At 32.8% G+C, this 12,733-nt stretch overlaps 1 protein-coding gene across 1 annotated transcript in view; it reads left to right on the top strand.

The window, feature by feature from the left end:
- Nucleotides 1-12,702, top strand: part of CAPZA2 (capping actin protein of muscle Z-line subunit alpha 2) — a 54,644-nt gene extending 41,942 nt beyond the window's left edge. The window contains exons 5-10 of the mRNA XM_065938570.1: nt 268-474; nt 1,932-2,011; nt 5,312-5,390; nt 7,659-7,730; nt 10,419-10,481; nt 11,181-12,702. Of these exons, the coding sequence (XP_065794642.1) occupies nt 268-474; nt 1,932-2,011; nt 5,312-5,390; nt 7,659-7,730; nt 10,419-10,481; nt 11,181-11,321 (642 nt within the window). The 3' untranslated portion in view covers nt 11,322-12,702. The remainder of the gene's footprint in view (nt 1-267; nt 475-1,931; nt 2,012-5,311; nt 5,391-7,658; nt 7,731-10,418; nt 10,482-11,180) is intronic.
- Nucleotides 12,703-12,733: the final 31 nt, after the last annotated feature.

The raw sequence follows: 12,733 nt of genomic DNA, 5'->3' as shown, positions 1-12,733 counted from the left end.
CTGGGTAGCTGGATGTTATACTGGGAGAAAATGGGATCCACTGATGTAAACTGAATAAGACCACCCTCACTGTCTTTATAGTCTAATTATTTGAAGTATTTTAGTTATGCCATATGGTTAGATCAGTTGCTTGGAGTAGAATTTTATAGTTTTAAAGAAAAAGCTTAAGGAATGTATATTAATATGACAGTATATTTAAGTACTATTTTTTAAAGTTTTTTTTTCCTTTTTTTTTTTTTTTTCCCAAAATTCATTGAATCGTCGAAGGTACTGATAACAGAACATGGTGACCTGGGAAATGGAAAGTTTTTGGATCCAAAAAACAGAATCTCTTTCAAGTTTGATCACTTAAGAAAGGAAGCAACTGATCCAAGACCATATGAAGCAGAAAATGCAATTGAATCATGGAGAACTTCAGTAGAAACTGCTCTACGAGCTTATGTAAAAGAACATTATCCGAATGGAGTCTGCACTGTGAGTCATCCAATGTGCACTTTTTTCTTTTGTCCTATGTAAATATGACAAGTGTTTTTGTAATATCTTGAAATTTATACTAACTCACAGAATAGACATTTAGTAACAATGTTTCTTTTTTTGAAGTAAATACTTCTGAGAATGTTTACTAGTTTTTTCAAGAAACTTTAAATAGTAAATCTGTTGTAATCATTAAAAATGGAAAAATGGTTGTACCTTGAATTAAATTCAAGTAGTAATTCTCATATGTTGGTTAGAGGAACATGATATGATGAGATTCTTTAATCTCATGTTCATGACTCATCTCCATCAGCTTACAGCAAACTTCTTTTCATTAAATTACAAGATCTTAAACAAATAAAATTATTGGAAGTGAAATCTTTTCCTTGTGTGTTTTATAACCAAATTTCTTATATTTTTAATGTGGTTTTTTTCATAGATTTAACCTGCTTTTTATTTTCAGGATAAAATAATGATAGAAAGTAGGAGTACTTTTCTTTTCCTTCATAAAATTGTACCTAGTATGCTTTTTAGTCCCCTACATTTGTGCTTCTGTGATCTTCTCCATAACCAGTGATCTTCTGAAATGCAAATCAAATTATGAAAATCTTCTGCTTAAAATTCTTCAAAGATTTTGCATTGCGCTTCGGAAAGAGTCCAGACTTCTGGACATGGCTTTCAAGGCTCTGTGAACCTGGCCTCTGCCTACCAGTCTAAGAAGACTGTATATCTTGGTTAATACCTTCTGTCCCAACTTTGTTATTATTACCAATAGCCACCCTATTTCACTCTTAGAAGATGCCTGGCTAGGAAAGAAATTCATATGGTTCCCTTAAGTATCTAACTCTCAGTAATTATTTGAGAAGTATAGCACCATGACCTGAAATACCGTACAGGTTCTTTCAATTATAAGCATGTTGACTAGAATTCTTTTGGAAGAATAACACAAGGATAAGGTGATATGGTTGAGTTAGAGTCCTCACTTGTCCCCAGGGGATTGAAAGACACAAATTATTCATTACTTTTAAAACAGTTGGCAAGAAATCAAATATTAAAACATCATCAACTCATTATAGGCATTCTCTTAGTGAACTTTCTCAGTTATAAGTAAATTAACTTTCTCATTTCTGTCTCAATACTTTTTTATTTTAAATGTCTAGAGAAATGACAACCCCTGAGATTGTGAAATGTTTTTGAACATATGAGAGTACAATTAGTTTTTTCCCAATAAGTTGTACTTCATCTGTTGTGCGCTATTTTATGTTCCACTAAGAATCTGTGATTTGATGTATCAGTACTTGTTTTCCTACCTACTATATTGGAGTGATGACCTACTTTGTATTCTTTTATATGTTCTTACCACAGTTCTATACAGTTTTCAATATTTTATAGATGTTTAAAGTTGGACATTCTGTGGCCCTGAATTCACTCTTGTGTTTATTTTCTTTACCAATAAGGTATATGGTAAAAAAATAGATGGACAGCAAACCATTATTGCATGCATAGAAAGCCATCAGTTTCAAGCAAAAAACTTTTGGTAAGTTAAATTTTGTTTTGGGGAATTATGACCTTGCTTATATTCTTTGTAATTCTTGCTTTGTTGATTGGGCTTATACCTTGTTTGTGTATGATTGACTAAGAACAGTACAGTATAAAACTTCAGCCTTTTGATATGAGAGAAAGAGCTGTTGTGTATTCCACCCAATCATTTAAAGGTAGCAGTAAATCTGTTGACACTCAGTGAAAAAAAGGTGAGAGAGGGAGGAGTAGTTTTTAGACTAGCAAGCAACATTCTAAGGGAACATGTGTTCCTATGACCAAACCAGTTGGCAGGCCCATATGTTCATCCTGAAAAGGGATTGTTCCTGAATGAGACTTAACATGGGGGAGGAAGACAGAGATACTTAATAAAGTGAAGGATGATCATTTTTGTGTGTGAACTTTAATGACGCTGAGGTAGATGTTTTCATATGGATTTCTTTGTGCCTGGTTGGCCAATATGAGAAAATAATGACATGTTTTGTACAGTGAGACAAATTATAATCATGCCTTATAATTTTTGTACAAATCGTTTGATTATGCCTTGTAAAAGTCTAGCTCTCCAAAATACTGGTTTTCCCTACTCATCTTGAAAGTGAAAGTGAAGTTACTCAGTCATGTCCGAATCTCTGTGACTCCGTGGACTGTAGCCTACCAGGCACCTCCGTCCATGGGATTTCCCAGGCAAGAATACTGGAGTGGGTTGTCATTTTCTTCTTCAGAGGATCTTCCAACCCGGGGATCGAACCCGGGTCTCCCGCATTATAGGCAGACGCTTTACCGTATGAGCCCCCGGGAAGTCCTATTCATATTGGACTTTTATTAATCATATTGTTGGACCTTTTTATTCTTAGACAATCCTATTTCTGAGATCTTTCCTGTTATAAAATTCTGTGGCTCTCTAAGACTTTGTAAGTTCGGAATTGAATGAAATCTTTGCTCTTATCCCCGTTTTTTGAGAACACATGCTAAGCCCTTCAGAGTAAGTATGGTTATAATATCTACCTGAAGTATTTTAGCCTTTGACTTGTTAGCCGAGTTGGTTGGTGGTGTGTTAAGGGTACAATAGCATGTATCAGCAACCCCTGTGGACCGGTTTTATCTATGGCCCAAGGTTGCTCTACTGCTTAACCATCACAGAAATAAATGTAAGGTTACAGGAACATTTGGAGGAAAGCAGATCCATTATCACTGAAGGAAAATCAATTCAGTTTGTAGACATATGCCTTTTTGACAAGCTGAAGTTTCTTAAAAGTTCTGTTGTATTAACTTACTTGTATGGCATTAATATAAATGTGTTTTGTCCATTTTGGGCCTAAAAATTTGTCGCATCTGTTTACCAGTATCTTAAGAAATAAATCTTCACAAAATCGCTATTAATTTTTGGTTTTTGTGCCAGGATACTTACAATGAAATCAATCTTGTTGAGATTTGGACTCATTACTCAGTTTTAGTTTAGAATATATTGAGAGATGTTATAGTAAAGTTACTAGTTTATAAATATAGTAAATTTACTAGTTTTCAGAAATACAGTTTGTGTCAGCATATATAAAATGAAAATGATGTCCTTGAATTTTCTAGTCTGTTTCACTTCACATATCTAAATTTTTTTCTAAACTACTGTGAACATTACATCATTGAAGCTAAAATCACTTCCACTTTTTGGAAAAGATAATTTTGTATGACATTCTAAAGTACTAGACATCACATATCACAATATCCTCACTAAAACCTAAATATTTTGGTACAGTGAAATTGCTTCAGTTCACCTCAGATACAGATAGAATAAAGATCAGAAGATTCTAGTCATGGACATTTCTTAGATTTCACTAGAGACATTCTTTTCTTGGTCTCCACTGTTTTGGTAATGTCCAGCAGTATTGGGGGCTTAATAAATGTTTGTTGAATAAATTCACACTTGTAATTAAAGCATTAATAGAAGAGAAGGGAAGAATATAATCAAAGGCCAAGAAATCTTGACTATTCCGTTGATGAAAGGGTACTGTCTACACAGTGCAATAAACTGTTACTGTGTATTTATATAGTAATATATATATAGTATATATGTATAGTATAGTATATATATATAGTAATGCCTTTGGAAGGATCTTTTGAAACAGCTCTCAAAGTGGTACCATTGCTTGATTTGTAATTCCTTTTTTTTTCTCTTCACAATCAGTGGTGATACGTGCATATTGCCATTATAAATCAGAATTGTGTATGCTTAGACCTCACTAGTTGTTGATACTAATACCTAGATAAGAGGAATAACCTCTTTTGGAATTGTGGAATAAAAATGAATAGATCTAGGTTCTTTTTCCAAAATGACTGAATTGAGTCACTCAAAATCAGAACATGTTACAAAGTTGTCTTTTATTTTGTAGAACACATGCTTTGTACTAATTATAGTACTTCTCAAATAAGTGTTGATTTTAGGTTTGAGAGTGCTATCACACTGTAGGTTTTTGTGATTGGTCAGATTGCAAGACTGTTGAAGGGAACCCAGAAATCTGTAGCAAAGCCAGTATAGTGACCCATTAGCTCTGTGACTATTTACATATTGTTTAAAAAAAAACTGAAAAGTTTACATATCAGGATATGTCTTTAGCATGCAAAGAGCAAATAGAACTTGAAAGCAAAGAAGTTGCTATGAAAAAGATGTCAAGAAAAAATAAAATCATTATCTGAGAGACAAAAATAAATAATATGCTTGTTGCTTGTTTGTAATGTCACAGTTTCCTACCATTAATCTGTACCAATTTTTATACCAAATATCATTTTGAAATCTGTACCTTTTATGTGGAAACTAAATCTAAAATTAGAAAAGCAAAAAAATCTGATACTTATAACCCTTCTCCTTCCAAGTATCAAAATCTCCCTAAGAATGTTGAACTGTCATCCATTCTTTTAAAACTATGTACTTAGTATCATTCAGTGGATGGTAAACTTGTGAGAGCCCTTGATAATCAGAATATTTATTCAGTTTGTTCTTAATTAAGGCATAAGTGAGAAAATTGATGTAGTTTTGAACTGTATTTTAAGCCTTAGAATTCTGAAATTGCATCCGTTATGTAGATCCTTATCAATCAGGTGAAGATTAAATTAAATGTAGCTCATAACTAAACTTAACCCCTTGATTCTTTTGAATATTTCAGTGATTAAGAAAATGAATATACATCACCCATCCCCCACACTCTGTCATTATGTAGCGTAAATTTAAGTCTGGAATTTAAATAATTTAAAATTTATTCAAATTATTTTCCCTACCTTATTTACAGCTGCTGTTTTTATTTTTAAGGAATGGTCGTTGGAGGTCAGAGTGGAAGTTTACAATCACTCCTTCAACCACTCAGGTGGTTGGCATCTTGAAAATTCAGGTATGAAATAAATTAGTTTGCTGATGTCTAGATGATTCTGAGCGGAGAAACAACTAACTCATGTATTTTCATAGTACTCAGTAGCTATTTCTTTCCCAGGTCTTTGTTTACAGAGGCAATGGAGGAAAAAAGTAGTGCTGATTTTATCTTTTAAATGACCTTGCAATTCATTGCCTAGTCATCAGAAATCTGCAGGAGTAGTTGACCGATTCTAAACACAGCTAAGATTAGATCCGATCATTTGGGCTGCTCTTCATACAGTTTGTTCATCCAAGCATCTTCTGAGTTGAGTTGTGCTGTTCTTTAAAATTGGGGTGGAGTTGAATGAAGTATAATATTAATATATGTGTGTGTAGATGAATAAGTACATATATTAATACATGTACATGTTACATATATCTTAAGTATCTTCTGTACTCATATTTCACTTATGTGAAACCCACTAGAACTGACTCAGTGTAAGCTCAAATGTTTATATAGAAGAAATCTGATAACTAAGAGGATTTGAATGTAAATATTATTAAATAAATTACAGAGAAATACTGACTGGTCTCTTCTTGGTTCACTTATTTATTCGATAACATTTATTATATCACGAAACTGTCATGAAAGGTATTGTGCTAAGAGCCGTAAAGGAGTAAAGTTGGATCAAACACACTGCTCTATCATTTGACTCCAGAATATATTATTTCTAAGCTTATGTCCTATTACTTTTATGTCTTGATGTGACTGTCCCTTAAGGGCTAGAGAATAGAAGTTATGAACATAGATTCTGAAACCACATTGCCTGAGTTTGAATCCCAGCTCTATCAGTTGAGTAACATCAGGAAGTCACTTAAGCTTTTATTTCCTCATCAGCTAAGAAAAAAAAAAAGGAAGGAAAGTAGTAGTAATGGAATAGCTCATACAGTTTGAAAATGAGTTAATATGGGCAAGGTGGTTAGAACAGAGCCAGGCATAAAGTGTTAATTAATGTTACCTGTTATTGTTGACATTATTCTTTCCTTCAGTTAGACCTCAAAAGCTCTCACCTGTGTAATTTCTGAGATAGTGCCCTTGTTGGGCTAAAGCTTGTTAAGAATAAGGATTGTCTGGTTCTATCTTCAGCACTTAACATGATGCCTGGCATATAATGTTTACATGATTTTGTTAATTTGCTGGAGCCTTTGTCATCTCCTAATCCATTTTAGAGCTTCCCTGGTGGCTCAGATGGCAAAGAATCTGCCTGCAATGCAGGAGACCTGGGTTCAATCCCTGCATTGGGAAGATCACCTGTAGAAGGGAATGGCAACCCACTCCAGTAGTCGTGCCTGGAGAATGCCGTGGACAGAGGAGCTTGGCAGGCTGCAGTCCATGGGGTCACAGAGTCAGACACGACTGAGCAATTAATGCACACAATCTTATTTTTTTACATTGCCATCAGAAAGGTGATTTTTTTAAATTTAAATCTGGATATGTACTTGCCTCTTGAAACCATTTTAGTGGTACATTCACCTGCTAGATATTCCAGACAATACTGCATAGCATACATGGCCTACCGCTGACTTGTCCCCTACCTGTGTATTCTGTCAGCCACTCCTCTTCCTCCTCAAACTCACACATGCCAGTCCTAGGTACCTGAAGGCCTTTCTAAAGTATACTCTTCTCTAAGCTTAAGTTGCTTCATCTTCTCTAGTCCGTTATACTCATTTTACTAAACCCAAGAACAATGTCACCTCTTTTATGAAGTCCTTTTTTTAAGTTTCAGAGAGAATCTGGAGTATTGCTAATATATTTTGTACATACCTCTTACTGTGTTGTGTTGAAATACGAGGTCAGGGATTGTCTTCTAAAAGGCTTTATGTTCCTATAACCTCCTGTAGTAGCAGTCTATATTTAATTAATGTTTATTGAATAAATTCATGTCTTTGGATTTGAGGAGTTAAATGGGTAGTGGAAATACACAGAAGATGACTGGTGTTGGGAGAGAACATTGTGAGTTCAGTTTTGGAAATCGAGTTTAGATACTGGTAGAGCATCTATAAGGTAAGGATGTCCTGCGGTCCAGTCAGTGGAGGGCTTGCCTGAGTAACTGCAGGAATTGCTGCCTAGTTCCTCACTAGCCTGAAGGCAGGAAGATACTCACTGAAGTTTAAAAAGGTCAGGAGCTCAGCAGAGAAGACTGGGTTAGAGCCGAAATTGGTAGTCATCTGCATTGGTGTGATTGTTGAAGCCATGCAGATCTTGATAACTCCTGAAACGTGGTCTCTGTAATTTCTTTTTCTATAGGTTCATTATTATGAAGATGGTAATGTTCAACTAGTGAGTCATAAAGATATACAAGATTCCTTAACAGTGTCTGTAAGTAATTAATTCCAAAATAAAAGTTAAACAACCTAATACTTCTATCAATCCATAACAGTTTTGGAATTAACATTTAAAATAGTATTTCTGCTGTAGATTTAAGTATTTTCAGATAGAGGAAAGATGGTAAGTACTTGGAAATTGGTACCTAACTTTTTTTTTTAAGCAGCTTTGTTTAAAGAGATATATTTCACCATTTAGTTCACCCATTTAAAGTATAAAATTTATTTATTTGTAATATATTAACAGGGTTGTACAACAGTCACCACAGTCTTATTTACAACATTTTCATCCTCCAAAAAGTCAGTGTACCCATTAGCAGTTGTTCCTATTCCCTCCTACCAGCCCTTCCCCCAAGCCCCTCTCAACCCTAAGCCACAATGAATCTACTTTCTGACTCTATGGATTGTCCTATTCTGGACATTTTATATAAATGGGATCCTACAATATGTGTTTTTTCATGATAGGCTTTTTTACCTAGCATGATATTTTCATGTTTCACCCTGTGAGAGATGTCAGTATTTCTCTCCATTTTATTGCCAAGTAATAACCCATATACCATTATATATTTATCAGTTGATGGGCATGTGTCTTGTTTTTCAGTTTTTGTGCTGTGAACCTTCATGTACCATTTTTTGTGTAGAAATTGTTTTAATTTCTCTTCAGTATATACAGGGTGGTGGCTTTAGGTTGGTCAAGCCTTTTGAAGAACTGCCAGACTGCTTCCAAAGTGGCTGAACTAGTTCACTTCCTGTCAGTTGTAGTTTCTCCACATCCTCACCAAAATTTGTCTACCTGTTTTGTTACAGCTATCCTAGTTAGTATTAATCGTACCTTATTGTGATTTTTATTTATATTTTCCTGATGGATAATGATATTGGGCCTATTTTTGTGTATTTATTGGTCATTTGAATAGCTTCTTTGGAAAAATGTCTTTTCAGATCTTTTGTCTATTTTTTTATTAGTTATTTGTATTTTTTTGTTGTAATTGTTACTTATGTATCCTGATACAAGTTGTGTGTCAGATACATGACGTACAGATACAAATTCTGTCTTTTCACTTTCTTGGTAGTATCATTTGCAGAACAGAAGTAACTAGTTTTGATGGGGTTCAGTTTGTTTTTTCTTTTGTTACTTGTGCTTTTGGAATATTAGTAGAAACTATCACCTAACCCAGGATCATAAAGATTTACTCCAGTGTTTTCTTCTAAGAATTTTATGGTTTTAGCTCTTTAACTAAGGTCTGTGATCCTGTACTTAACTTGTAAGCCCTATGGTATTTTTTTCCCCTGTATTTGGATTATGATTTAATGAAGTTTTTCTTGTTCAGCTTTCAAATTCTAGAAATTTTGAACTTGTTTTTTTCTTGCAAAGTTCTTTCACATATGCTTTTCATTGCAGATACAACTATGTCTTTGTGAAATTTTTTTCTCCCCAGGGTAGTAATAATATGATACATTAATAATAACATTTCTGATAAACATTTGTGTTGTATACCTAAAGCCATTATTATATTGTAAACATCAACTACTAATACTCAAAAATTTACAAATTTTTTTTAAGTTTAATTTTAAGAAAGTATTTAATATTAAGAAACATGTGAGACTGTATTAGGCCAGATTCTATCTGAAAAGAAATGAAAACTGGGATTTGGGGCTTTTCTTTCTTTTTTCTTTGCTTTTGTTGTTGTTTCAGTTTTTCATTCACACTAAGGTGATTTCTGGTTTCTTGCTAAATGGTATTCTTGCAAAATTTGCCAGGAAAGATAATTACTGATGTCTGATTTTCTATAAGGCAGTCTCAATATAGTTCTGTGTCATGAGTATCTATGTAAAGTTACTTTTGTAGCAGGGTACTTGGTACTGTCTTCTTTGAGATTGAGTGAAAATTCTTCCTAAGAGAGATTTGTCTGCAAAATCATAGACTGGAGTTGTGCAAGATCTGGTTGTAGTAATTAAACTTGACTAGTGTGCCAGTTTGTAGTGCTTGTTTTAGGAATTACTTTTTTACTTCATCTTAGAGGATTTTCATTTGTTGTTTTATTGTTTTTGTATAGAAAAAATGTGCCCAATATATAAGTAATATATATAAAGAAGATATAGATAATTTTGTTAACATTTATTTATAAAAAAGTCTCACTTTCCGTTAGCATTTACTATTAGGAAAAATACAAGGACACATTATATTGAAATGTTTAAAAAAATTTCCAGAAAATATTTAAACACTAATAAAAATTCACATTAAATTTTAAAATATGCTTTTTCTAATTGATAATATATTTTAAATGTATCATTATGGTGGTGAATATTGTTCAGTAAGTATTTGGCATATAGTCATTAATTAGAAATCTGTGACTAATTTCTTATCTGTAACGATTATCTGTTGACATGTTTGTATTATAATTGAATTTTTCATCAGCATGTATTACTAAGATTTCACTTTCTTTAACCAGGGAACACTATAAACACACTCATTCTATAGACGGAAAATGTTTTTGCCTAATTGCCTTGGAATTTAGAATAGTTGATCTTACAGTATTTTTCCCTTTGTCATAATTTCTACCTGTGTTATTTAAATTGTAACAAATCATTAACCGGACAGCTATTGACATACCTATTTAAAAGTTAATAGTGATGTGGTTTTAAGTTACTATTTTATTTTCTTTTGATTTTGTTTTTCATTCAGAATGAGGTGCAAACAGCAAAAGAATTTATAAAGATTGTAGAGGCTGCAGAAAATGAATACCAGGTATGAGTTTCAAAAATATTATATAATCTATGTTTGCTTATAAATATTGGCACTGAAATTTTAATTTCAATCATAAACTTGAACTTTTTCATCATTTCACTATAATAAGATAGTCTTTTTTCATTTTAGTTCAAGTGAAGACTTGTGAAAATGTAGCAAAAACTCAGTTTTAGCCAACTGTAATTTCTGAGTACTGGTCAAAATAGACCAAGATTTTAGATGACTATTTTGTTTCTGACAAGAAATTCTAATATAGGAGGTATTTCCCAGAACAGTTAGATTATATGTGATCTGCTTAGATCACAGTTCATTTTATACTCTGCTTTTTATAATACATTCTTTATCAGCTTCTAAACTGCATTCTTGAATTTAAGCATTTATGTATTAGACATGTTTCCACTCCTTGCAAACAGTAATTTGTGAAATTGTTCTGAGAGAAATAGTAAAATAGATCCAAAATGAGAACACACAGAAAATTAATTTATAATTTCATTTTATTGAATTTAATTATTCAAAATGATGATAAGCTTTTTCTTTTAGCTGCTTTTAAATAGCTTTTAAAACCATTTTGGGATTTTTACTTGACTTTTTAAAAACAAACAGGCTTCTTAAATAAGGTGTTTCCTAAAATATCTATGTGTTTTATACATTGCTCTGTTCCTTTTATTTCTTTAAACTTTTAACTACTGTTTTTCCTAGACTGCCATCAGTGAGAATTACCAGACGATGTCAGACACTACTTTCAAAGCCTTACGTCGACAGTTGCCAGTTACACGCACTAAGATTGATTGGAACAAGATCCTTAGTTACAAGATTGGAAAAGAGATGCAGAATGCATAAGATGAACATTGCATGACCGGATCATTTTAGTGTCTTTGCGTTAAAAAAAAAAAATCATTGCAAAAGTATTCAAAACTGTCAAGCTACCCAGTCAGAGGACTGTTGCCATTTAAAATCACTGTAATTAATTAGTTTGGTTAGAGCACAAAGCTTAGCTAATCAACCTTTTTTTTTTAATTTCTTTTATTCAGAGAAGATTGAAAATCAGTTTAGTTTAAATGTCTTTTACTTTCTGTCTTTCTTTCTTACAATGAAGACATGATTCCTCTAGTTTAATGTCAAAAGTTTTTGAAGTGTTTCAAAAATGTTTTACGCCGTAACCCTAAAGTTGTTGTCTTCTGTGGTCTATGAAGTGGGTAACTGTTGCTCTTTGCCCAGTCCTTTTTAATGGGGTCAATAATGGACATTCTAGTATAAGGTGGTTGATGGATTTAGCCATATATGCTGCTAAAGAAATTGTCTACCTTTCCCCCCTCACCTCTTTCATTTATGTAAGATTGAGATTAGAGGGGAAGCATTTTCTATATCAATTGTGTTTAAACCTTTCAAGAAGGTTATTTAGCTAGCTTAGTGTTTAACTGAACTTTTTTTAAACAAGGCCAAGGTCTAATGCTGTTTTGAGATTCTGAATTAAATGAAAATTCTTATTTCAGAAATGCATTTAATGCTTTTTTTTCCCTTGTGACAGTTATGCAAATTAGCTTGGATTCCATATGTCCCTGAGTTATTTTTATCATAAAGCCACAAATGTATTATAACAAGGCAAATTGTAATATATATAATCCTGAACTCATGACCATGTCTCAGTTTATTTTTTTCTTGGAGTGAAAAGTACTAAAATTCAATGTGACATTAAAATGAAAATTTTCGTATTTATTTGAGTAAAAAACTCACTTACCAGTGAATCATATACTATTTTAAAATACTTTCTTTGGATATTTGTGATTCTTTACTGGTTGTAAATTAGACAAGCTGGGAGTACATATGGTGTGCAGTGAAGTCTAAATTTTTCCATCTTCCTATGCATCATAAGCATGTTTGTAATATTTTAAAAAATACATTTACTGATGCTACAGGAATTTCAAGCCTGTGGTGAATGTTAGTATTTACTATAGGGAGGGTGGATTTGTGGTTTCATTGAATTGAGTTATTGCTTATTATACGCCAGTGGAATTCTTTCCTCACATACTCCTGCGGATGTCTGGGCCTGGAAATGTTTTTTTTAAAAACACAACTTTTATTATGTACAATAAAATATTTCATTAGCTTGAATTGTATAGATTTTAAAAATTCTCTCAATGAAAGCATGTTGTTTAATTTCTTTTTAAAAAATCACAGTTGGGCTTTGAAAGCATTGAGAATATAAACATACATAAAATTATGACACTTTTGGTTAGATTGTTTTTTCTAGC

The sequence above is a fragment of the Muntiacus reevesi genome, chromosome 6 (assembly GCF_963930625.1).
Source record: "Muntiacus reevesi chromosome 6, mMunRee1.1, whole genome shotgun sequence".
Lineage (NCBI taxonomy): Eukaryota > Metazoa > Chordata > Mammalia > Artiodactyla > Cervidae > Muntiacus > Muntiacus reevesi.
The sequence above is the reverse complement of the archived record's forward strand: the minus strand, read 5'-3'. Positions and strand labels throughout refer to the sequence as shown.